This window comes from Hirundo rustica, chromosome 2, assembly GCF_015227805.2.
Source record: "Hirundo rustica isolate bHirRus1 chromosome 2, bHirRus1.pri.v3, whole genome shotgun sequence".
Classification (NCBI taxonomy): Eukaryota; Metazoa; Chordata; class Aves; order Passeriformes; family Hirundinidae; genus Hirundo; species Hirundo rustica.
In genome coordinates this window covers 99,205,354-99,232,816 of record NC_053451.1, presented here as the reverse complement: position 1 = coordinate 99,232,816, position 27,463 = coordinate 99,205,354, and the positions used below count along the sequence as shown (strand labels likewise).

The following is a 27,463-nucleotide window of genomic DNA, read 5'->3' as shown; positions in this document are numbered from 1 at the left end:
AAAGCCTGTCTGTAAATCCTGGTGTCTGAACTGCAGCAAATGGCCTTCAGAGTCATACAACGTCTTCGGAATAAATAATCTGCTTTGATGGATATTTTTTTTTTTTTCCTGGGAAGGGAGCAATGGGTTAGATAAGTGTTTACCCTCTCTGTGGAATATGTGTGATAACTTGGTAGATAACTTGTAAAGGAACGCCACAGAAATCTGCTTTTTCCTCTGCCCTACTATCTGCCATTTTTGTGAAGAGGCTTGTTCAGCAGCTACATTTATTTGCTATATTTAAATGCGGAAAGTAAATGGTATTTTTTGATTTCTGAAATAGACAGAAAAATAAGAGTTGAAGAGAAGCAGAAGTTCTCACTCTTAGTAAGATACTAATAACAAACCCGATGACATGCATAAAACCTAAAGATGGAGTTTACAGCATTTGCTTTTTCTAAGACAATTTATAATGAGAGAAGGTAAGAGATACTCAACATTATTTTGATTAAATATGTGGAATGATATATTTTGATTTCTAATTACTTTCATTCTACTTTTAATTCCAATCTCATAAAAGTTGATTTAATTCAATGGACATCTCAGGTAAGCTTTAGTCAGAGTCTTAAATTTATGTAGTATCTGAACTTCAGAAATAAAAACTGACAAAACATGCTGCATGGCATGTGGTGACAGAGAACATTCATTCAAGGATGTCCTAAGTTGCATGCCTAGTAAGCTGTAGCCTAGTAGTCAAATACTGTTTCCCTAAAGAATTATTGAATTGCTTTCAAAAATTACTAATTAAATGTATAATCAGTCCTATACAAATATGGAATGACAGCATTTATGCATGCATTTTATGTACAAATTAAGCACATGCTGGGATATGTTATTGCACCTACAACTGTTCTGTACCTTCTGTAAACTGGAGTTGTAGTTATGGTAAGAAATCACACAGATTGTGTATAAACCAAGAACAGAGCTTGCCACTGCCTGCTAAGGTAGCCAGTTCTGATTTGCTCCACCTCTCATTTTCTCTCATATCCAGATGTTCAGATTTTTGATAGACTGATGTTCTTGAAAGACTTTGTCCTTACACTAGTAAATTGAGCTTAGTTCACTATTAACCACTGGTTAATTAATGCAGCAGGTAATATTTTGTGCCTGTTATCAGAGACTGTAGCTTGTCAGTCAAAATGTTGCTGATTTATGGAACCTTCTATCTCGGAGTCATTTATCGTTATGGGAACAAAATGCTCTTGAATTCCTCCTTTTTCTGCCCAACATAAGCAGCTAAAGAGCAACCAGAGCAGCAGGGAGACCAAAGGTACTGGTCCTCTTGTGAGCATGTTAAACGCTAAGCTAAAAACCCTGAATCCTGGATGACAGTTTTAAGTATTGAGCTATAGTTTACAGGTGCACTGGTTTCAACTTCATGAAAGAATGGGCAGTCCTTTGAACTTCAGTGGTTATTTGATAGTTTCTGTTTTTCTACCTAAGTGAAACACGTGAAGTGGAATATTTTGCTCAATGTGGAACAAAGACTTAATCTCAGCAGGAAAAAAAAAACAAAGTAAAACCAATAAATAATTAAATATTGTTCAATTAAAAAGTATGTTCATTATTTAGGCTTAAAGAGAAGTCTAACATAAAGTGTAAAAACAGAGAATGAAAATAATGAGATTCCTATAATTTATTTTTCCCCCCCCATGAAATTTTGGGTTTTTTTGGTTTAGAATGAGATTGTAAATGTCACTAGAGGACTTCTAGGTGTCTTGCTGGCTAGTTTCTCAACAATATGCTTCAAAGCACAGTGGGACAAAAAACTTTAAAACAATATTTTAGTAAGTAAAATGAGTACTTCAGACTTCTAAGAAAGGTTTACTTTTAGTCAAGATTGGAGCAGATAGTCTTATCTGCTGGACCCAAAGTGGTTTAGCTATCCCAGCCTAATCGATCCTTCATTCACAAAATTCCTATGTAGCCAGAGTTAGATGGCATATTTTTGCACTGACCTTTGTTTAACCTGCTCTGAGACTGCCTCTAAACACAGGTCTCTTGGTTAGAGATAGATGTGGAATGCAAACAAAAACAAAGCCTCTGGCACACTTGTAATGGAAGATGACCATTTCTTTTTTTTTTTTTTTTCTTTTTTTTTTTTCACCATTTCAAAGTAAAAAAAAATGTAAAAGATCTATTCAGATGGCAAGCTGATTAATACCATGTATTTCCAAAGGCAAGGTTTGTCATCACAGATAAAATCAGATTTATGCTTAGACTAGGGAAAACCTAAAAAAGTTATTTTCCAAGAGTTCTTCTTTTGGTCTGTAGGAGACTATATAGTAAAACAAATACCAAACATGGATATGAAATAAAGGAAGTCTGAATCCATGACTCTCATGGTCATAAAAAGAGAGTGACAAATTTTTTTCATAAATGTGCATTAATTGTTATCCTTTGTTTTTCCATTAAATAAATAAATTACATATGGATGATGTTAAAATAATACTTCAGTGTACTGTGGCTCTGTGAGGAAAAGTTACTCACTTTACAACATAGAGTAAAATAAACAGGCCTCCTGCTTTAGTAGAGTATAATCCTTTAATTCATCTGGGAACGCTAATCCAAGAAAATGTGTTCCGCATCTACGTGACAATGAAGGAAGCTTTCCTAGAGCAAATAGCTATCAGCCATTATATGTAAAAATGTTAGGGTTTTTTTAATCTCAGTTTAATCTCAGTAAGAAGAATTTCAGGCTCAAATCTAAAGTGAAGTATGTGGCAATGCTGTAACAGGTTTTGAGTGGAATAATTCAATTTACTTTGCTTGGAGTATACAGCAATTGTGAGTATATAGTCATTCTGTAGCCATAGTATATAGCCATTCTATTCCTATCACCTCAAACATATAAAAAAATATCATGCCTCTTCTTTGCCTGTACAGCCACAGATGCAAAGAGTTTATTTTTTAAGGAATTGAAACCATTTTTAAATCATAAAGATAAAACTCAAATTCATACTTCAATTTCCAAAGATAAGTCTCTTTCTACAACCTACTTTCTTCCATTTTGCATAATCAACAGATGACTAGTAAATAAAAATTGCTCTGGTTTTGAGGAATTTATCACAGAGCAGACCCCCTCTAATTTAAGATGCCTTATTTTGCTTGTCATTTAGAGATTGTTTGCCAGAAAGACACATGAAGATTTCCACTTATGAAGAGAATTGCCTCAGCTATAAGGAATCTTAGAGGAAGAGTTTTGCTATTACAAGGAAAATTCTTCTGAGACACTAAAAAAAATCCTTTGCTTCAGTATATTAGTTGAGGAAGTTTTCATGGTTATGAATCCATCCCTGTGATTCTGTTTGAATTAACCATAGAAGCCCCACTGTAACCTCAAATTTCTAGTCGTTCTGTGGTTCTGTGATTTCCCAAACATCTGCTGGGGACTTTGAAACTACCACATTCATTTTCTTATGAGCTGAGCTGCAATTTAGCTCAGGTCTCTGAAGATGAAAGCCCAGGAAGCCTCTACAGAGAGCAGAACACTTTCCAAATCAGTTCTCAGCTTGTGGAGCTGGGAACAGCTGGTCTGCTCTCCCCTTTGGGTTGGGAGGGCTTGTTGTTTCCAGCTCCCTGACAGACATCTGAGGAACCCTCATTTTTCTTTTTTTCTTTTTTTTTTTTTTTAACTACACCTACTTCCTGAGGCAAAGGGCAGCAGTCCCTAATCATATGTCTGGAAAACCTGGAAAGAAACCTGGAATTTGTAAGGATGTTGGGCTTTTTCAGTAAACTATTTGTGGTCTGTGTGTGTTACAGAAATGGGAATAAATTCCCCATGAAAACAGGAGAACTAGAATCTGTCCCTCTTCTTCTCTGTAGATGTTATAGTTCTTGTTAAAACATAAGGCCTCCTAGTCAGATTTAAAACTGACATGGAAAAGAAGTTTATAAAAATGATACAAATAAAACAGAAATCTTCAGGTTCAAAGTAATTCTGGACATGAATGTTTAAGGAACCAGTTGATGCCGAAACTAAGTGTATTATTGTCAGTGAAATTTTCCATAGAAAGATGTCCCCAAGTCTAGCATAAACTCTCAGACAATAGATACCTCAGATTAAGGAATCAACCTTCATTCTGGGTGAAGGAACCCCAGACTGAAGTCATCTCTCTCCCTCTCTCTATGATTTGGAGACCCTCACAAAGTGTGTGACACAGCCACCAGATTTTATAAGGCAGCTCTCAGACTCTTTTAACAAACTCCTTGGAAAGAGAGCTTGTTTTTTAATGTGGAAAAAATGTAGAATGTAAAACCTCAAATATTTTCACCAGACAGATCTCACATTCCTTGGCCAGCCCAGCTGGAAGTTAATGTCAAGGTTGCTGTTCGTCAAAGGACTCAAGCAGAAGGAAAAGCCTGATTCTGGTATATTTGTAGCACCTGTACAGTGGAGCCCTGATCCATGCCTGTGGTTCTTTGGTCTGACATACGACTCCTTGGGAACATACAAGTAAATAATATTTAATGGTAATCTCACAAATAGTCCCTTTAGGACCACAGCTAATGTAGTGCACTTAAAATTAGGCATGTGCTCAATTATAAAGTTATTATTGAATCACAGGCTTTGGGGGCTGAAAATAAGATTAAGGAGTATTTCAACTTGAGAAAAGCCCCTAGATTAAATGTTAAGGGGGTTTTTTTTCATACAAAGCTCACATGTATCATATAATTTTAGAATATTATTTTCATTTTTAATAAGCTTGTCCAAGCTATAAAGTTGGAAATGTCTTCAAACAGAGTTTACTTTTCAGATTTCAAAGAAAAAGAGAAGTCTGCAGTCAGTGCATTAAAAAATCCAGGGATTTTTTCCAAGCTTTTTTTTTCCTTAGTCCTGAGCTTTTTAGGTTAAGATCCAATTAATACATTATTCAAATCAACCAGAGTATTAAATGAAGTGATGTTGACTTAACCTTCATGTAACTTTATGTTTCACGACAGTTATCCCAAAAATTAATTAGGTCTTCCTGACAAAGCAAATTGATGATGTAAGTGGTGCTAGAAGTAACACTTTGAGTGGAAGCTACTCAAAAATCCCGTGAAGTGTTACCATAATTAAGTGCCAGAAGTGTTACTGTAATTAAGTGCTGAAGTTGGCTGTGGCATGAGCCAACCTTGGTGTTGACACAGGAGCTGTGCCCACATGCAGTGGGTTGATGGCTGTCTTGGGCTGAGACTGTGTAGGATTCTCTTCAGTGGAATTTCAGTCCAGTAGTGAAACTGAAATACGGGCCAGGAAACTGGTACATGGTACAGCTTGTTGAAAGCAGCTCTGCGGAGTTTCATGCCAAAGTAAGATGCATAATGCAGCTGAGGTGGTGGGACAACAGGAACAGAGGGAATAGGAGGGGCAGTGGAGACTGGCCAACTTTTCCAGCTGAGCTATCAGTGAAGAGACAGTGGCACTGCTAGAGGCTTTGGGTGGGCTGTTTTGTGCTGTGTCTCCTCATGGACTGCAAGGAGAAGCCAGGCAGAGCAAGCAGCAAATGTAAGGAGAACCATGGGCACCTAAAACAGAATCACAGCTATACTTTCTACGTCTTCACCAACACTTCCAGTTACGTCTGACCCCTTCCAGAAACAAATGCATTCTCTCTTTATGATCTTGATGTCTTAATTAATAACTAAGTCTCTAAAATGTGTGAACAAACTTTAATTTTATGAAGGTTTGAGAAAGATAATCCAAAACCTTGATGAGAGCAGATCTTTATAAACAAGTCCGCTCTTCACCTGGAGGATACAGTGTATCTTAAGCAGGTTATTTGTAAAATTGGTTCTGAACCAAATTTAGGTACATAAGCATTTGCTTAAGCTTAATGAGCTCTATAATGTGCTTACAGATAAATGCATGTTTAAACACATTGTTGGAAATAATGAATACTGATGCAGAATCATGGGGCTCATCGGACTGAAACAACAACCAAGGGGTGCAATATAGTTACTGGTCGCCTGAAAGTATTCCCTGTTGTTCACCACTGACTCTTGCTATCCTGGTGAAAAAGGTGACATGGCTGTAGGGGCAATTAGCCAGGGCTGAAAGCTGCTTTACCTTCGTACCCTCTTTTAGCAAAGTGCAGGTGGAAATAGTTCTGAAATAAGGGGTTTTTTTTATTATTTTATACACGATTAGAAATTTTTGCGCTTTTTCTGCTTTTTTATGCATATATGTAAGCTAAACATGGAACTGCTGCAGGGAAAGTACTATTTTTGGTTGTATAGAATGTTGACTTTGCACTGAAAAAATTAGTCTCCTTCAGAAACAGAACATATTCATCTGAGAACCCAAATTTTTCTATTATAAGTTTTCTTCTATCTTTTTTTTTTTAACAAAAGTCAACATTTTCTACAGAAAGCTAATATTTGTGAGGAGTTTTGCACTAAAAAAAAAATTGTTTCCTCATATATTTATACTCTAGAAAACTACACAAGCACACTATTTTCTGTCTGATTTATTGTTGAGGCAAAGCAGGAATAATTAAGACAGTCAACACATGTCCTGGTATTGTCACTTGGATCTTTGTTAACTTGAATCTTTCAGGAACCAGAATGTGGATCTATATGGTATATATAACAGTAGTTCACTGTCCTTTCCAGTAAAAGGACTTGGGATCATTAAATGAAGCAGAAAGGAGATAGGTTCAAATCCCTCCAAAAGGAGGCTGTTGTTAACGTCACTGTGAGTTAGGCTGCAGTGCTCTTTTCTGTAGAATGATGCAGATTCCTAAGGTTTCCAGGATTTGAAGGAGAAACTAAATAAATCCATGTAATTTAATTCTTCTGAGTACTAGTAATGATGTATAAATTGTGTCTGGTTCAAGAAGACCGAACTACAAATGGTTGGAGGATGAGAAAGCATTCATGGGAGTCATCATACATGTTGGGACATCTTTCCTCCTGGTGTTCTTGAGTATCAGGTGCTGGCATTAGCAGCAGTGAGAGGGGATGCTGCACCACATGGACTCTCTGATCCAGTACTTGTGCCCTTAAGCACGCTGGTGCTTTAGATGGCTGCAAACTGTGATGTGTGAAGCACCTCCTGAAGAGGCCTCGTTTCTCACTGGTGTGTGTTAGAGCTGACACCACCCAATGATCACCAAACCGGACTTTTCTCACTTGAGCTAGAAATACCTGATCATCTATTTGCAAGTCTTGCCTCCTGCAAATGAGACATTGAGACTCAATTCAGTACTTCACAAAATCGCAAAATGATTATAGGCAGAAAGGAGGAAAAAATTGCCAAACCAAATATTCTAGAAATTGCAATTTTTATATTGGAAGACAGAAAAGGAAAATGTCAAAAAAAGGTTTTGCTAATCATAAAGTTTTGCTTCGTAGGTAAATGCATCCCGCCAAGAAACCAAGCTGATGGAAGAATGTGACCAACTCATTGAAATAATTCAGCAAAGACGGCAAATAATTGGAACCAAAATCAAAGAAGGAAAGGTAAAAACTTTTCGTCTTTAGATCACAAGTAGGTTAACAGTGTTTCCTTTTGATTGCAGCTTTTTTGACTGCAGATATTATTGGTGGAAATTTGTAAAAGTCTTTATGTAGTCCTTGGCTACTGACTGACACTTTCATGTAAAGAAGAATGAAATCCTTGAAGATTAGCATGCTAGATCTCAGCTGCTTATTTGTTATGTCTCTTACTACAGGCGATTACAGATTTCAAGGATAAAATCAGAAATGTTGTCGTGATCGGTAAATGACAAATTATGTCCACTTGATGTTTCCTTCACTCTGCTGTGTGCCTGACAGTATTTCCCCCAAAGTATTAACTTCCACAAAATGTCACAGCATGTAGAATCATGTCTTGCAATTATCTTCTTTCTTTTTTCTAGGTACTTTAACTTTTTATTCAAATACTATCACATAAAAATTTTGTTCCAGTCATTGTCATTCATGAGAATATGAAGTCTTAATTATTCACAAAAAAGATATTCAAAACTGTGCAAGAAATTAAATTAGGTGTGCATTTTTAATTCCCGAAGCTCCATGATTATTAGTAATAAACACATTGAGAAGGAAAAATCTCTGATACTCAAGTTTCAATGTATCTGCTAGCTAACTGTTAACTCAGAAACACTTTAGAGTTGAATTAATGTTCTTATTTTCTAGGTACAAGGTGTTTACTGTTTAACTCCTAAACTAAGTCAGATATTCATTCTTCTTGTGTGGGAAAAGATCAGGAAAGGAATGAAGTCAAGAGCAGGTTAAATGGTTCATATGACTGTCAAGATATTCCAATTAACATGAAATGAAAAGCCTGTAGGCAGGGGCTAATTTAAACACGTTTGAAACCACACGTACTGTACACTGTATGAAAAAAACTGAATTTCCTCATGCTGTTAACAAAACATAATTTCCCTCAAAGGAAATAGATGGCCTTCATTTTTGTTTCAACTCTTTTTCTCTATGCAGAGACCAGGTGTGCTACTAATGAAGTAGAAAAGTTGCTATTCATTTGGATTTATTAAATATATGCATTGTTTTTAAACACTTTTTCTTGCAAAAATGTATACTAATTTCCATTAGCTTGAAAGATTTGTAATACAATTGACTCCAAATTTATTTGAAGAGAGCTGTTATAAAAATATGTCCTCATTTTTTGTTCTGTTTTGTTGAACTGAAAGTTATATCAGTGGAAGTCCAGCCAAGGTCTGGAATGTTTGACTCAAATGTGGTACATGTGGAAGGATTTCAAGGTCTCAAGAGACCCATGTGAGAAGCCACAGGAAGTTCTGCCCCATGTGTCTTCCTTTAAGAGGGCCTATGGCTAAGAGCCTTTCTGGAAGGTAGAGCATGACAGATTTCTCTATAGGACCATTCATGTGGCTACAGAGCTGGAAACACAAAGTTCTAGCTGTGCCTGCAAGGCTGCAGGTTCAGTTACACAGCTCTGAACACCCTGTGCAGCTCCATACTTAATCTCACCTATCACCAAAACCCTATCAAATCCCACAGAACATGTAACAGGAGAGAAGCAAATATCAACTTGGTAAGAAAATCCTAGGGCAGAGGTCATTCCTAGCTTTGCAGAAGTTGGTGGGGACTGAGTGAGATGAGACTCTTCCTTTTACAATTTATCATCTTCATCTTCTTGAAGATATAAGAAAGAATCAATCAGGTGAAAAATATAGTTCATATATAGGCATCACAAATCATGGCATGCCTTCTACTGCAAAAAACTCACAAGTTAACATTTATTTCAGTTCACAGTTTGCTTGTTAATTAATTAGTAAATAAGGAGATAAATTTCTTAACACTGTAGTGAACCTTTCCCTGGTTAGGCTGGTGTAGACGGAATTGTAATCTCTGCAAATGCACAGTTACAGGAAACATTGTGGCATAAATTCGTCCTAGAAGCTGATCAAATCATTAGCATTACCAAAATCTGCACATTCCCAGCATTTTCCTCTCTTTGCTGTTTCTATCTTTAAAGAGATACAAATATTACATGACACAAATCATTTGGCCAGTATCTTTTTTGGAATTTTTTTCAAAAATGTTTATTTTCCTACTTGTTTCTCTTGTCAGATAGCTGCACTAAGATATCCTCATCACCGGTTAGAAGGCAAATATACCTGAAAGTCAAATCAGCAACTTCGTAGCTTGTGCCCTTATTCCTGAGACTGGGAATGTTATCTTGATTATAAATTTGGACATTTCTGCCAACCCACTTGTTTGTTAGTTTCCTCATTTTCCTCATGTAACTGCATCTTAATGTACCTTTCTAAGCACCAGAATTATTTTATTTCCTTCCTATTTCTTACTTCTGTTCAAACTGTGATCCTAATGTGATAACAAAGGGAAGGACTCCCAGACCTTTCAGGAACTACTGTAGTTCCTGAAAGTTTTGTTAGCCAACATTGTCTTTAAATGGAGGACTGTGCCCTTACCTAACCTTTCAGCTAATGATTACAGTCACATCTACTGTGTTTATCTCCAGCACATATGTTTGCAGTAATAATAATCAGTTCTCCAGCGCTACTGTGCTTTGTCCAGTAAAAAATATCCAACAAGAAAACACCCTGTTTTACTTAAAGCACATAATGAGGTCAGGCATGTATTGTTAACAAAATTGAACAGTCTTTTTCCATTAACTTTTATTTTCAGATTTTTTCTTTTTATGAAACTCACCTAAGTAATAGGAAAAATGTAGTTAATCTGTAAGTAGCCTTTAACCCAGATCTCATAATTTTCAGGGAAATGGTTATCTAAATAGACCTTAGTTATCATGTAAGCAGAAATTACCAGGAAATGACGTTCCTTGTGCTGGAAAATAGGCCAGCTGTGCTTGTTTTGGCTCTCCCCTGTTGTTTTCCATGTGGAAAATATTCAGGCAGAAAGGCTGTGCCTGTCCCTTATTAAAAATGTTACATGGCTAGATGGAGTTCACCACAAAGCTTGTCACCAAAGCCATTCATCTTAACTCCTCCTTTGCCCAGCTTTGCCTCTGAATTGCAAACCCAATCATGATTTGTGACCTTAGAGACATGACTGCTTTCCTGTGTTTCCACTCAAGGTGGTGAGGTTGAGAAAACTGGCTCAGCAGATTGCGAACTGCAAACAGTGCATTGAGCGCTCGACGTCCCTCATCTCTCAGGCTGAGCAGTCACTGAAGGAGAATGATCACGCTCGCTTCCTGCAAACAGCTAAAAATATCACTGAAAGGTAAAGGAGACATTCCTTTCAATAAAAAAAAAAAACCAACAAAACTTCACTTTAAGGCAGCTGGGTTGTCACAGTTGCTGTATTGTCTTGTCACATCAGAGATATGGTCAGAGGCAGGGGGTAGTTCACATATTCCTCCAAAATGCTACTTAGTGCTATACCAGAGTGGGAAGAACCTTACTGCAGTGCTAAATCAAAACACCCCTTTGAGGAGAAGAGCAGTCAAAAAAGGGTGCAAGTTAAAAGAGTTACAACAATAATAAGATGCACAAGTGAAAGAGTTAGAATAGTTGTCAAGCAGATGTCTGATGTTAAACACACTTTAAAAAATGGGTTGATGGCTGAGATTCCTACTTCAAGAAAAATTCCGAGATTGATAAAGAAATCAGTCAGTAAATACATTCCTTAGAAGAAACAGGGAATGATCTTAATGGATTCATATTCTTCAAAATATTCAAATTCAAAATAGCAAACTACAAGATAATGAAATGTGTAACTTTGTGAATCTGCACCGTGCATCTTGAGGAGATGGAGATTCAACAGTCTCGGGGGTTTGGAAGTTACAGCAGTTGTTGTGTTGGGTCCCTAGGTGCAGGAAATTTCTAATCCTTTCAGGATCCTGGCTCCTCTTAGGCATGCCAGATATATCAAGGATCCCAAAGACAAGGACCACATTATCAGAAAATTTGGTCTAGTTTTCAGTGCAATGCTGTGCGTGCTGAAACATACCTATTGAGTTTCAGCAAGATTTTCTGATGAAAAAATATTCTGCTGGAATATCAGCTGTTTAGCAATCCAAAAAAAAATTTAAAATTTAAAAATGGTAAGAAATGATAATATGGACAACAAAGAAAGACATGAAAAGGATGCTCTTTTTATTTTATTTTTTTTTTTAATATATAGCTATTTCTTTAAATAGTTATTTTTTTTATTTCTGGGTTCACTTTACATCTTCACATTTTCCAGCTAATTTCCCCCAAATCCTAAACATTAAATTCCCTGCTCCTATTACATATTTTTTAAAAATGTTTCATTTAGTCTGGTGTGCTGCTTCAGTCTCCAACAAAGCTAATTATAAATTTAATAATAAGCCAGCAACACTGGGTTGCTCATTACAGATTCAGAGAATTGAAAATCAGTTGAAAAAGGCGAGGCCAGACAGGGCAGTGGGTTACATGTTGTCTCTTAGACCATGGTTTGAATTCTGTCATCAAGCAACATTGTGGCATCTCAGTTGCAGCCGGTGGTAAAACTACAACCAGTATCCAAAAATGAATGTGGGAGTCTGACCTTTTTTTCAGTCTTCAGCAGAACCAGCAGTAGGACAGAAACTTATGGAGACACAGGGTTTTCTAACTGACTACCACAGAATATTCAGAGGAGCTCCATTTTGAAAGTGTAAGCATGAGCAGTTGCATCATAAATACAATCACAGGAGAGACACTGGGAGAGCAGAAATGAGACAGGCTGACATATGTCCCCAATCAAACTTAACTCTTGGCTATCACAGATTGCTGTCTGTAATGGAATGGCTGTGAACACTCTGAAAATCTGAGAATCATTACAAGCAGTGAATAAAACGGAGGGTAAAAACAACAGCAAGTGCCTGCAGACAAATTGCAAATGGAAGAAAAGAGGCTAAATAGAATTAATAAATCATTCCTCATGAGTAACTTTCATAGTTCTCATGTGGTGAGCAACATTTTATTTGCTTTTAGACTGCTCACGTAACAGTCTCACCTGGGCTCTGAGCTCCAGCAGCTAAAGCAATCTCCTGAAATCATGCTCATTGCATTTCTTCATCCACAGTAAACACAGGTAACTGCACTAGCAAAGTCATTACATACACTCTGATTATTAAGTTGTGCATTATTTACAGTGGGTGAAAAGCATTTATCCGAGAAAATACCTTTCCAATCAATACAATGTCAATGTACATGTACAAAGTACAATGTCAATGTTTGCAGTGTCAACAGTAGGCAAAATTACAGGATAAAATTCAGTCCTCTGACCCTAATATGGTGACATGGTGTCTGAAATTTTGAATTGTTGATCTCACCAAAAACTGACTGTAACACATGTAAATACAGAGCACCTTTTGCATATCCCCAAAGAGAGTCCAAAAAGGCCTGATGAAAAAATATATATAGTCTGTCCTGGGGTCTACTTTAAACTAAGTTTTACATCCACAGCTTCAAGAGAAAACTGTATAAGAATATTGAACAGGAAACCTCCTCAGCTTTTGAAAACTGCTGAAGACAATGAGATGTACAGCTCTGGTTTTGACTTTTTTATTGTATTTTCCTAAAATACTACACAGAAAATATGAAAAAAATAGTCCTTAGTAAACATTTGTCCTGCAGGAATTTCAGTCCTGTCTACAGAAAAAGAATAATTTGGGAAAAATTTAAATTGATGCAATCAAATATTTTGATCAGATTTGTTATGAGTAACAAAGAACAGAAATAAATTGCATGCATAGTTGTCTGTTTACCTCCAAACTGAAACATTTGCCCAATTTCTGTTGTATGGCATAAGGTTTAGTGATCTCTCTCCTTAAACCAGTCAAATAAACCAATGTTTCTGTAAACACACCCAGTATCCAGCTCTCCAGAAATATACATTTTGAGAAACCAGGCTGAAGGGTCTGAAAAATGCTTCCTGATGGTATTTTTCTTGGGAAAGTTCGTCTCTTTGTATTAGTACATCTGGACAGAGATAATGTGAATGTAGCTCCTGAAATGAGGTAGGTGAGGAAACTTTACAGTTTTGGAGGAAATATAAGTACGCACACATGCTTTGCAGGGAAAAGCCTTTTAAAATAAACCATGCTGACATCTATTTGTTTTATCTTCCTCCTGTGCCTTTTGAAGTTAACAGCAGCGTGCTGTGGTGAACAGCTGAGGAGGTGTGGGGACTGCACCGAGCCCTTGGGACAGCAGTGCCAAGGCATGCCTGGAGCAAGAAACTGCTTGGGAAAACAAGGGTTGGGAGAGATGCAGCATCTGTCAGGACTGCTTAAAACACAGCTAATTATAGCGCTCTTTCTTCTTTGGTTCAATGGGCGATTAAAAAGAAAAATTCAAGGGATATTGTTGCTTGGCCAATGTTTTGTTAAAAATCTTATCTGACACTGCATGATAGGCCTAAGGTCAGTAAAAAAAAAATTATTGGAGATCTTGCTGTCAAAAATAAAAGTGGCAGGAGCAGCTCCTAACTTAAGCCCTCTAAATAAAATACTTATATAAGCTTTTATCAAGCTTTTTGAGAAGTTATGAGAACCATATTGATCAGGCCCACCTTGATATGAAAGTCATTGTGTCTTGGGTGCTAAAAGACATTTTCCTTTTCATTACAGGGTTTCCATGGCAACTGCATCCTCCCAGGTTCTAATTCCTGAAATTAATCTCAACGATACTTTTGATACTTTCGCACTTGATTTTACCAGGGAGAAGAAATTGTTGGAATGCCTTGATTACCTTACAGGTACTTTTTTTCTCTCTCTCTCTTTTTTTTTTTTTTTTTTTTTCTTTTTTTCTTTTCTGAGGTGCTACTATTTTATATTCCTCATAAAATAGTAGTGATAGGATTTTCTTCAGTTCTCCCTGTGGTTGTAACTTTGGCTGATTGCCAGGTGCTCACCAAGCTACTCTCACTCCATCTCCTCAGTAAGGGGAGAAAATAAGTTTAAAAGCTCATGTGTTGAGATAAGGACAAGGAGATCACTCAAGAATTACTGCTACAGGCAAAACAGACTGAACTTGGGGAAGATTAATGTAATTTATTGCAAATTAATTGTAAAAGTAGGACACTAAGAAATAAATCTAAAAAAAACTTTCCCCCAATCCGTCCTTCTTGGGCTCAAGTTCACTCCCACTCTTCTACCTGCTACCCACCAAGTGGTATGTGGGGATGATTAATGGAAGTTGTGGTCAGTGATTACACATCATCTCTGCCACTCCTTCTTCCTGGTGCCCTTCCCCTACTCTGGCATGGGCTTTCTCCCACAGAATGCAGGTCTTCATGAAGTTCTCCAACATGGACCCTTCCAACAGGGTGCCGTTCTCCAACAACTGCTCCAGAAATGGTCCTTTCTGGCAGATGAGTCCTTCAGGAGTGGACTGCTCCAGTGTGAGTCCCCCACGGGCCACAATTCCTGTGAGAAGCCTTTCTCTTGTGTGGTCCTCTCTCTGCAAGCTACAGCTTCCTCCAGGGCATATCAGCCTGTTCCAGTGTGGGTCCTCCATGGGTGCAGATGGATATCTGTTTCACATCTGTCTTCTTCTGTAGGCTACAGGGAAACAGCCTGCATCACCGTAGTCTTCATCATAGGCTGCAGGGAAATTTCTGCTCCAGCTCCTGGGGCACTTCTTCCTCCTCCTTCTTCACCAGTCCTGACACCTGCAGGGCTGTTTCTGTCACATTTTCTCACTCCTGTCTCCCCCCACTGCTGCACAGCCTTTCTCAGCCTTTCTTTAAAATGCTATCACAGAGGCACTGTAAGCACCAGTGATGGGCTCAGCTTTGGGCAGTGGCACTGTGTGTGTATTAGAACTGTGCGTGTCTGATACTGAGTCAGCTCCTGACCCTTTCTGACAGAGATAACCCTTGCAGCCCAGCCACTTTCCCTCTTAATCCTGAATATATTACCTCCAGCAGTCCCAGAAAGCCCCAGGAAGCATTAGATGCTTCAAATGACTGGGATGCATTTCCTACCTCCTCTCCTTGCATTCTTTACCACCAGAGTGTGAGGAAGCAGGATTGAGAAATGGTTAAAAGCCACTGCAGCAGAGTGAAGTGAAAGAACAGCTGGAACTCAGCCTGGAGCAACCAGAGGAGGGAGTGCAGGGAGCAAATCCTGCTTCCCACGAGGTGGATGCTCCAGGTGTTACCCTCTCCCTTGGGGCTGCCTCCTTGCTGCAGCAGATTGCTGCCTCGCAGAATTCCCATGAGCAACCAGAAGCTGCTCAAGCAATCGACATCAGTAGTGAAAGATGTTTTCTCATCTTTCGTGTATTTCCCCAGTACAGATCCAGAGGATCTGGCTGTGTCTGGACCTCGAGAGCATGTGGTGTGCTCTGGGCCAGGCTGTGGGGTGGATTCTCCACACAGCAGAGCCCCACCTCGCCTAACTGAGATCTTTGGCCTGAGAAAGCCCACAGGATTAGACCCTTACTGAAAGCCTGAGTAATGTGCAGTCTCAGAGTGTACAATGACTCACAAAGAGAAACAAATTACTGTAATTTAGGGTGTTTTGATTTCAATGCCAGAATTAGAACAATTCATTCCAGCTCAATTGAAAACAGAAGAGATGTGGTAGGTTTTTATTTTGCAGGGTCTTTAAGCATCTGCTGTTAGCAGCAAGAATTTGCAATTAAAGGCACAAAGCAGTGTTAGAAAAGCATTGAAAAACACTTCCTGGGTCCATTCACTTGTCCCAGTTTTCAGAGGATATACTGATTAATTCAGGAGAATGGGAGGGTGCAGTCACTTCATTGCCAACCACTATCTTTTCCAAGCTTCTGGCTTTTCTGCAGAAGAAAGGCTGAGAATGTTAAGATTGTTCAGCCTGCAGAAGAGAGGGCTCCAAGAAGCCCCCATTGTGGTCTTTCAACACTTAAAACATTTTAGTAGTGTCTATCAAGAAAGGACAAGGGGTAATGGATCTAAACGAAAGGACGGTTAGTTCAGACTACATATAAGGAAAAAAATCTTTAAAATGGAGGTGGTGAGACATTGGAACAGGTTGCCAGAGAGGCTGTATTGGTCCTGTAAAGATTCGAGGCTGGTTTGGACAGAACTCTGAGAAATCTGTCCCTGTTCACTGTCTGGAGATTGAGCCAGGTGACTTTCAATGGTTCCTCCCAATCCAAAACATTCTCTATGAATAGTGGATAGATTAATACTGGGAAGCACAAGACTGAGTGCATGCACAGGGCAGTCTCACCTGATGGAGCTGTGGGGTTCTTGCCATATCTAAAAGAGAAATTATATCTGCATGGAATTTCTTTATCATTGTGTGACAGATGAATACAATCAGAGTCTAACACATATTCAAGTAAATAAAACACAACAATAATGTGATAAGAGTAATTTCAGCTTTTTATACACTACCAGTGAAATATTATGGTGTCTGCCTCTCCACATCTGCAGGAATTTTGCCATCATGTTGAGCCTTCACCCCAAATTTATAAAAATCCAAGGAAATTAAAGGAAGAATTAAAACAAAAAACAGACTCATTCACCCTAATCTAGCAATCTACGTCTAAAATAATCAGTCTCATTTTCCTTTATGGCTGAGGAGGAGAAATACCCATCTCAGTCTTAAGCTATGCCAAGGGAAATATAGGTTGGATATTAGGAAGAAGTTTTTCTACGGAAAGGGTGATAAAGTACTGGAATTGTCTGCCCAGGGAGGTGGCGGAGTCCCCATCTCTGGATGTGTTTAAAGAAAGAACTGGATGTGGCACTTGGTGCCATGGTTTAGTTGTGGTGCTGGGGCTGGGTTAGACTTGATGATCTTGGAGGTCTCTTCCAATCTAGTGATTGTGTGTGTGCGATTTTGAGGCACATATATCAAGGCAGTTGACTACTTGACTCCATTCTGGACTATTTCTCCTAATTGTCTCAAACAGAGGCTAGACATACTTATTCAAATGCAGATAGCTGTGGTTTAGATTTGTAGAGTTAGAGGTGAATTCTGTCTAGCAGTCTGTTCCTGCATCCTTCAGGTCTTCTCCCCTTTGTATTTCGTATGTCAGTATTATCAAGCTAATTGCTGTACACTGCAGGAAACAAAGGTTATATCTGTACCAAGTTGAAGGCTTGTCTTGCTACAAAGATACTTTCTGTGATCCATCATGATGACTGTGTCATTTGCATGGCTCCTTCTCTGCCTTTTTCCTAACTCATCCGCAGTCTTAAAAAATTGCTCACAATGCAGCCTAAGGAAACTTGCATATATATCAAGCATTTTAGGTGGATTTTTCCTAACAAACCATTTTTATCCCTGCCCTTGATTCCCAGTGAAAAACAGTTCTAACTGGCCTTTCTTCACATTAATAAATAGCATATGGCTGCAGTGGCAAAATGCAAAGCTCATGTCCAGATTATCTGAGCAAAAAATGCAACCTATGCAGACCGTTAAAATATATTTATGTAAATATATGTATATAGGCATACATGATATATATATATATATATACACACACACATATATTTATAAAATCCCAAGAGTAAAATGCATTTGATTATTCTCTACTGTTGTCCACAAACTCCAAAGAAAGATTTCTATTTCTCCTTTCAGACTGGTGCATGGAATTTTCATAGATCATAAACTGAACACTTTGTGACAGAGTGAATTAGGCTTTACTTTTATCACGTTTCACAGTTAAGTAAAATGAAGACCATTTGTACATCCTAGTCATAGATGTGCTGTGAATTAAGGGAAGAAGCCTACCTTAAGACTATCATCTGTACTGCATCTGAACAAAATGTCAAAACCTAAATTCCAGCTTCATTATCTCTGCTGTCAGTTGCTTTTGAAACAATTGGCTATCTCCTGGAGATTTTTTTCTCTTTTGATTCTTCCCAGTATAATATTTTTCAGATCTTCTTCATCCTCCATCTCCTCAACCCCATCTTTCTTTCTTCCTAGGCTATTTCTTTACTGAAGAAATAAATATAACTACTTTCTGCTTATCATTTACATAGACGTCTGTCCAAAGCTTCTGCTATCCAAATAGAATCTCTGATATCTTTCTGAAAGTTGCCAGCCAGACATTGAGATATCAGGCTCAGTATATTAAAACAATACGTTTAATCTTCATCTGACTGTTCTATTCTCTGTAGATATAGCCCTGACATCTTTTGAAAGCGTTCTTATCTTAACAGTTGCTCGAGCTCTTCATCTGGAAGCAATCTTTTTCTAAACACATATCTAGCTAGAGCCAGGCAATACATAGGACTTGCAAAGTCTCTGCACAATATTAGTGTCATAAGGACTGGTTTTGTCCATTGTGAATAAAAAATGTTTGGTTTGTGTCTTAATACTTCAAAATCAATTGCAGGAACATCCATTCTTTGACCTTGCCATTTGCCCTACTTCAGAAATCCCATCTGAAATGATGATAAGTTTTCTTCATCTATTCCTTCACCTATGACTGCACAAGGAAATAAGTATTGCCTGGCACATGCCAGCAGTTTTGTCACAGAAACAACTTCGTTCTGGAAACTCTTCACAACCTGTCTTACTGTTTAACTCTTTCAGCACTGAAATATCAAAGACCAGTTCCAGATAACGCTCAGTCTCACAATTTGGGTGTAATTTCTTTTCATTCTGTTGGTTTTGAGCCGTGCTGGTCTGCCCAAGGACTAGGTTGAGATGGTTTGTATTTATGACCAAGCCCTTGGTACTAACACACATGACAAGTTAATAATACATAAAATTTGTATCCACATCTGATGTAACTATGCCTTTCCAATTCCTCCATGCTGAGTGTCATGATACAGGTGGAATCTGTACTGAATATCTAAAAAAGAGGTTCAGAGCAGCTTCAACAACTCCCTCACAGTCATATGGATATTTCTAGCACCATTAATTCAAGCAGATTGCTTTGTTCTTCTTATAGGTCTTGATACTCAGTATCAAAATCCGTAAGGAACATTTACAAAGTCAATCACTGCATGACAGCAGGGAGAGAGAAACTGAGCAAGCAAAATGAATTTGAGGTGGTTTTAGTCAATCTCTGTGACCTTGTGTCCTGCTATTGCATGGTACAAAGAGCACGCTTGTGCTGCGAGAATTTAGATAGAATCTCAATGGGCACCCAGGAGACACTGTATTAATGCTGGAACTCACCAGAGAGAGGTGGCAGTGTCCCTAAATTGTCCCTCAGATGTGTATACCTTGTGAGCCATACATTCTGTTTCAGAGCAAAAGCCATGCAGATGACATGGAAAGGGAGGTGCATTAAATTAAATGGGTTGAAAGAGAGTAGGGTTGAAAGGGAGTAGTTATGTCATGAGATCAGTTACTCCTGAGAGAAAATTTAAGAAACTTCAATTTTAATATTAGTGCCTTTCAGGCATTTTAGGTGTGGTTACTGACTTTTCAAGTGTTTACTCAGTTTTGAATCAAAATGAAGTAAAGCCTTCAGCAACGATTTTTCTGTCTTGTGGGAGAGTGTTGATTCCCAAAAGTTGGTGAATGAAAGTCTCAGTGCCTGAAGCAGTTACCACTCCCAGATATTTGCTCTGATCCTCTATGGAGAAGTGCATTATGTCTTCCACTGCTGTGCTGGGAGCATGCTGGAAGCATCCCCTCTGGAGCAGGGGTGAAGCACACCCAAGTCAGGAAGGGGAAGTTGCCGGGACAGCCTTGAGATCACTGGAGTCTTTGAGGAGGTTTCCCTGTGGCACAGAACTCTGTAAACAGTACTGGTGAATTCAATAACCAAATCATGCACTACCAAATGTGATACTGAAGCTAAGTGGTTGAGGTCCATCTCTTTAATTGCATTACAAATTTATACTCGCTAAAGGAGTATGTGGAATGATGAATTTGGCAGTCAGACTAGTATGTTATTTTGTTATTACAAAACATCTGAATGTAGAGTTGCCTGCCTTTCTGTAGGACAAGCAGCTGTATTTGTTTTGTTCTGAGTGGTTTATGAAATGAGTGTAGCCAAAGAGCTGAATTCGTGCAGTATAGTCTCAGGTGAGTGTGAGTTAATCACAAGAGCCAGGGAAAGTATGTCTTTCTTAGGTAAAATCTCTTTCAGACATTTTCATTACAAGAAGGCCTGTAGATTTCCAGTTATAATGCCAGGTGTGCATATGAAGAGCAAACTTAGGATGCAGCTTTCAAAGAAGTTGAAGATGCTTAGGTGTTATTGAAATGCAGTTTACAGTTAATTAAACCGTCAGTAATTTTGGATTTCCATAAATTAGTATTTATTTTCTGTGTTGAAATAATAACAAGTACATTTCTCAAATATTTGGCTGTTAGGTGCAGGAGATTACGGAAGAAAACTTAAATTGAACACCATCAGACAAATAAAAATGGATCTACTTATATATTTATTATTAATACTTGTTCCAATTTTTGTTTGACCTTTGAAGGACAGGCAAAATTAAGCCCCAGCTAGGAATTAAAAAAAAACTTAAACCTCCAGTGATTGTTCTACAGGATATATTTTTGAAACATAGCCAATATTTAGAGCAGCACAAATCGTGGTCGAATCATGAAGCACATTTGAACATTTCCTTATGCCCCTTGGTTGAAAGAGGCTGCTTGGAAACCTGTGTGCACTTTAATCCTTGGCAACATACATCAGTAAGCCAGAAACATGATCTATAAAAATTCTTGATGGAAAAGAAATGGATGTTTCATACAAATAAGATCTTGCAAATGTAAAGGTGAAATTCCTTCAGAGGGACATTTTGAGTACATTACTTGTGGTTATCAGAGGTTAAAATGCTGACAGAAAAAAAACCCAAAAAACAACAAAACGAAACCACAAACATTCATATTTGCCTTCCTTTTTTTTAAAACAGACATAGTTTGATTGTTTCAGCTTGAGTGCTCTCCTTCTTCACTCTGTGACAGGTGGGAGAAACACTATCAAAGCACAAGGATTTGTGATTTTTCTTTTCATGATGTGGCTTGTAGGGAAGATGATTTGGAATGAAGCTCCCACTGGGACAAGCACGCAGGAAGATCCCTCAGTCTTTCAAAGAGAGACTAATTTCTTTGGGTTTTAGGTGTTGGGCTTTTTAAAGATTGCAAACAAGCAAATTTAGACCCCAGCAATTTGCTTCAAGTTCCACTTCTTTAAATACGTCTTTAAAACAAAACTCATGTCTTAATATTGGAAAAGATTGTATACCTTGCTGTACAAAGATCTTGCCTGTTGATCAGGAAAAAAAGAGACAGAGGGCTCCTGGGTGACTATTTGCTTGTAATACTAATTACATATTATAATAGATTATATATATATAATATATATATATATATATAATATTTTATATTATAGATAATATATATTATAATATCATTATGTTATGATAACAAGTCTTTCTAAATGCACAAAAATGTGAATTTTATAACCAACAGGAATTGTAACTATATATATTATCTGTATATATGTATCTATATTAGAAATGTAGCTAGGAGATCAGTAAAAATGGAGAGGGGAGAAAATTAAGCATGAAAGTGTGAGTGTTGGGAGCTTCCCAAAAGTTGCATTTTAAAAAGCCTGTTGCTAATGAATGACAGATCATAGTGCATCCTAGAGCGGGGCCAGGAAGGACGTGTTGCCACCAGACCACTTACGGCAATCTCTGGTAAGATAGGCTGGGCAAACACTGCTTTCAAGTCAACAGTGAAGAATGTTGACCCTCCCTCTTGATATGCATCAATGAAATTTTGATAAGTTTGGTGAAATGATCAGAACAGTCTTAGAAAAATTAACTTGTCATTGTATCCATCTAATGTGACCATTGATATATCACTTGTTCTATGGTGTCTGAAACTAAAGCTACTTTAATACAAAATATTTTCAAAACCTGCAGTTCCTAGGTGGTTATGTTTTTATTAAGAATTCCTTCCTAGCAGTTAATTGACAATCAAAGTTAGTCCTGGAATTAACAAAGAGTTGTTGAAAAGTCTGTAGGGTGATGTCTCTACAGTCTCGTACATCAACTACATCCCCTGATCTCAGGGGAGAGGGGAAATACTTCACTGATTGTGCCTCCTGTGTTGTATCTCACAGCTCCCAACCCACCCACCATTCGAGAAGAGCTCTGTACAGCCTCTTATGATACCATTACTGTGCACTGGACATCAGATGATGAGTTCAGTGTGGTCTCGTACGAGCTGCAGTACACCATCTTCACTGGACAAGCCAACGTTGTTAGTGAGTATAAAACTTCTCTTTCTCTCTTCCTCTTCCTCTTCTTCTTCCTCTTCCTCTTCTCTTTCTTTCCCTTATGGTTTCTATGTAAACTAAGTGTCTTTAAAGATAAATATACTACTACGTCAAAAGCAAAAGGAAAAAATATTTCCTAGAAAGATTTAAAGCCAAAATTTTCAATCCAAGCCAATAATGATTTTAAAAGGGTTTGGAATTCAGAATTACTTCAGTTAGAATTTCTTGTGTCTTTTCTGGCAGTGCCATGTATTGGGAACTTTCAATGACTAAACCCATCACAAGTATTGTCTATATTAACAGGACTTTTCTCTTGTGTCCCAAGGCCCTTTTTGCAGATGTAGCAAGTTCAAAAACATCAGTTCCGTTCTTTGCACTAGTCAAGCATGTTCACATGGGAGCCTGTGTTGAACTGGTCATTAGTTAGAACTGCAGCCCAGTTGTAATTTATATAAACTTGACATCTGGACCTTTGCCTGAAATACAGATCAAGTCCTTCCCTCTGATTTTTATTGTCTTCAAGGCTACAAAGCGTAGGTCTCAGTGAACCACAGGCTAAGTCAGAAAACATCAGTGGAACATATAATTTGTATGATAACTTGGTTTTACATAAAATGAGAATAACAAATATTGTATACTTCCTATTATAGCACATTTTTTATGACTACACTCTATGTTTTGAATCCGTGACTTTCTTTAATGGCTGAATTTACTTAATTAGATTTTGGATTGCTTTATTGTTAAGTAACTACTCCTCACAGAAAAAAAAGTATATATTGCCTAATCTTTGGTGAGGAAGTTAACATTTCTGGGTTCAGTGTTCTGCAGTCATTGGGGTAATTGACTGAATTTGAAGAAGTCATTCAACATCTTCCTGGTCCCTGTATATTTAATGGGAATACCACTAGCTGACACATACTTTTTTTATTAAACAAGGATTCTGAAATGAGCCAAATCAATCAAAATGTGGAGTTTGTTCAAGTCAACACACATGTAGATAGGGAACCCATTGCTGCAGAGGGTTAGTGTTGTTTTGAGTTCAAAAGATGCCTGGACAGATCATGCAAGAAAAATACACTGAGAGCAATGAAGTGCAATGAAGTGGCTCTGGAAGTCCCAGAGCTGTAAGCTGATGATGCTTGGGAGAGCAAGGTGAGAAATGATCAGTGTGTGCTTTCCCTGTTCCTTGAAACTTTCTTACGCCCTCATCTTTCCCCACCATCAAATACCCAGGCCACGCAGTGAGCTAGATAGGCTTAGTTGTGAGACAGGGCAGAAATGTTTTTCTTCTTGCAAAATTTTTAATGAGATAAAAATTGCTGATATACTTTGATGAAAGTCAGTGCTGTGGGCAGGTTTACATGCTTTATGTTAGTGGAAAAATGGTATGGTCTATGCCAGCTTTGACTACTGAGCCAAACTCTCCCACTGACTCCTCTGTTACTGTGTGCACCTCATCTTCTCCATCACTGAGCAGAAGTTTCTTTTCCAAGCCATCTGAAAGAACGTCTGAGGATTTTTGTGGTGGCATCTTAATACCTTTTTAAAGTAGCATACTATGAAAGTATTGTAGTATTCAGGACTGATTGAAAAAGAAGACAGATTATTGAAAATTTGATGAATGTTTTGTCAAAATCTCCAGTTAACGTTTCCCTTAGGAGTCTGATTTTGAAGAACACACTGCAAAATTTAAGGTTGTTGGAACACCAAATAAACTTCGACATATGCTTCTACATTTGAGCAAGCTGGATTAAAAAAAAGCCTAATGGTAATTTTGCAAAAATTTAAGCAAGGTAGATAAGCAAGGAAATCTTCCCTGATTAATCACTATGAAGCAGAGAGGACTTCAGGATAAACCAGTGTGTTGCTCGTTTTCTAGTCCATTTTTACCTATGGCTTTGTGCTGTGCAAGTCAATTATTGGCATTAAGTATGAACATGGCAGCAGCAAAACATTTCCACAGCCTCGGGATGTGGGATTTTACTCCTTGCTTACTAGTGAATAAATAACAAGGTAATTCTATTTTAGGCTGTACTGTTTAGGGTTTCCCATGTGAAGGTGAAAGCTTTGATCTGCAAAACATGCATCAATAAGTCTGCTTTCAGGGATGCAATATAATTTTCAAGCATAGGATGAAGTGCATAGTATGCAGTCTGAACTTTCATAATATCACTTTGCAACAATAGGTAATTAAAACTTTGAAGAGAAAACTAATTAACACCATAAGAAACTTTGTTTAGAAAATGCTCTGAAGACCTTAAATGAAAGTAGAAAAAAAAATTTGAAAGAATGGCACATTTTTGTGGGTTTTGGGGGGTTTTATTTTGTTTTGTTTGAGTTTTTAGTTTTGGGGTTTTTTTAACAGACCTAGTTCTTATGCAAATATCCTGGTTGAATTGAAAGCTATAATGTTAACCCAAGTTAAATTCATGCATGTACAAGTATATGTGAAAGATCTTTATAAGTGTTGTAAAGCTTTTTTAAAAATCTCATTATTTAATATGGTGATCACCTCCAATGGTGATCTTCTGCCAACATGCTACAAATCTGCCTGGGTTTCTAAAATGTGAGACTCTTCCAGGTCATTCCAAATTACACCGATATTGGAGATTTTCCCACTAACATCATGGAATCATAGGATCACTTAGGTTGGAAAAGACCTCTAAGATCATTGAGTCTATCCATTAACTTAACACTGCTAAGTCCACCACTAAAACATGGCCCTAAATGTCACATCCACATGACTTTTGAATATCTCCAGGAATGTCCACTTCCCTGGACAGTCTGTTCCAATGCTTGACTGGCCTTTCCATGAAGAAGTTTTTCCTAATGTCCATCTAAAGCTCCCCTGGTACAACTTGACACCGTTTCTTCTTGCCCTGTCAATTCCATCCTCATTTTACTCAGAACACTGCTCAGATGTTTATTCACTTTGTTACATTATATTATTGATCCTGCAGAAGGATTTAACATTGCACTTGTAACAAATAATTTCATAACTTTCATAAGCTGTTCTTAGAATATCACAGTGGACCTTGGTAGTGTTGTTGAACACTGAGAGCTGCTCTCACTGTAAGTGGCATTAACAGGTGCTGCACTGCAGCCTTCATGTTTTGACGAACTGAAGATAGGTTCATGTTTTGTTTTCTTTAAATCCTGGTTTAGACTTTGGGACAGCAAAAAATTCTTCCTATTTATGACATATGCGTGCTGTTGCACGTAACTGTATTTTTATTTCTCTGTCACTTCCCAAAAATTTCCATTGGTATTGTGTGTTGCCCGTAGCAGATAACGTAAACAGGCTGGTAGATTGATTTCAGTTCCGTGGGTTTTTAGCTATGAATTAGTCACCAGGGAGTAGCTCGAGTACTGCATTAAACCAACAAGCTTTTTCCCTCGAGACAATAGGAATCACTTTGCATACATACCCACCTACCGTGCTAATGGAGGCTGTTATTTTGGAATCTGTTTCTTAAACCACATAGCCAGCCTGACTGCACTTTCCACTCACAGTACATTTCCCCATCAGAGGCATATATCATCCAGAGATTGCTAAGAATTCAGTAACAAAAACAAGCAATGCTATGTTTTTTTAGTATATTTTCTCTCCAATATAATCAACTATATTCTTTTTTATTAACTGAAAAATTGGAAAGTTAACATTTGATGGCCAAGGTCCAAATAGAGTATTTCATTTGAATCCTATTTCATACAGGAAAGATTATTTCCAAATGTGGCCAAACTTCTTGGCTATTGCATGCTTGGCAGACCTGCTCTGTGCATAAGAGCAATATAGAACTTTAGATTAAGCAAGCTTTTACTAAAGCAGTTGTTCTCAGGGTTATACCATTTGTACATTTGCATTTCTGAGAGGCAGCTAATCACCTGCAATCTGAATATGGTAAAAGCTTTTAAAATTACTTTGTTACTAGCTAACTAACATGCATTATAATTTCATTATCCCATTTCAATAGATTTCCAAGTATTCATTGAGTATGCCCTTTTTCAACATCATGGATTTGTTATAGTGTGTTTCAGGATGGTTCAAATTTGATACAAAATTCTCTGATACAAAATTATTCAGGAAAAATACATCTCTCCCTTCTCTACAAAAAAGCAGAAAATCATTGTCTCTTACCCAGTAAAAGAAATCAGGGTTAATTAGTTATACAGTCTAATTCCTAAAAAATCACTCCATCAAGGAGACAGTGTACTACTGTCAGAACCTTTTCACTGTTACAGGACTTCTCTTCCTTTGAGAGAGGATAAAAGTCTTTGAAAGGACCTGAGACAATTAGGAGCCATAGGAGACAATTCCATGAAAAACAAAGAATTCATGATTCACCAAGTTATTTTTTAATATTCTAGACTTTGCCTCTTTCTTTACAGTCTTCAGACTTCTACTAGTGATTTTAGTGAGAATTTTTAATGGCACAAAAGCAAATGTGGGATAAAACCAGGAAAACTTCTGCATCTTTAAAAGTATAAAAAGAGTGTATCAAAAAAAAAAAAAAAAAGTTTTGCAGAAATCCTGCATATATTATTTTTTTTTTTCAGATGGGAATGAAGAGTGGAGGTGGAGAGCTATCTGTTACTTTCACCTACCTTATTTGCTCTACCAATTTGAATTGGTAATAATTTATTTAAATAAAACATTTTACAATAATTTAAATACTCAAGAGATTAAATAACCTTCCCATGACTTTTGTGCTCCTTTTCCAGTTTTCAAGAAAACACATTTTATTAAAATCTTATCAGTGTAAATTTTAGGAGTATTTACACCTTGGGATTTTTCCCATCTGTTTTTTAAAGTG

The 27,463-nt window shown here is 37.6% G+C and overlaps 1 protein-coding gene across 4 annotated transcripts in view; it reads left to right on the top strand.

The window, feature by feature from the left end:
* The window catches only part of MID1 (midline 1), a 138,127-nt gene that overhangs the window by 102,476 nt on the left and 8,188 nt on the right, over nucleotides 1-27,463 (top strand). For all 4 annotated transcript variants that reach the window (XM_040056613.2, XM_040056616.2, XM_040056614.2 and 1 more), the window contains 4 exons: nucleotides 7,381-7,488; nucleotides 10,571-10,719; nucleotides 14,078-14,205; nucleotides 22,494-22,637. In XM_040056613.2, the coding sequence (XP_039912547.1) occupies nucleotides 7,381-7,488; nucleotides 10,571-10,719; nucleotides 14,078-14,205; nucleotides 22,494-22,637 (529 nt within the window). The remainder of the gene's footprint in view (nucleotides 1-7,380; nucleotides 7,489-10,570; nucleotides 10,720-14,077; nucleotides 14,206-22,493; nucleotides 22,638-27,463) is intronic.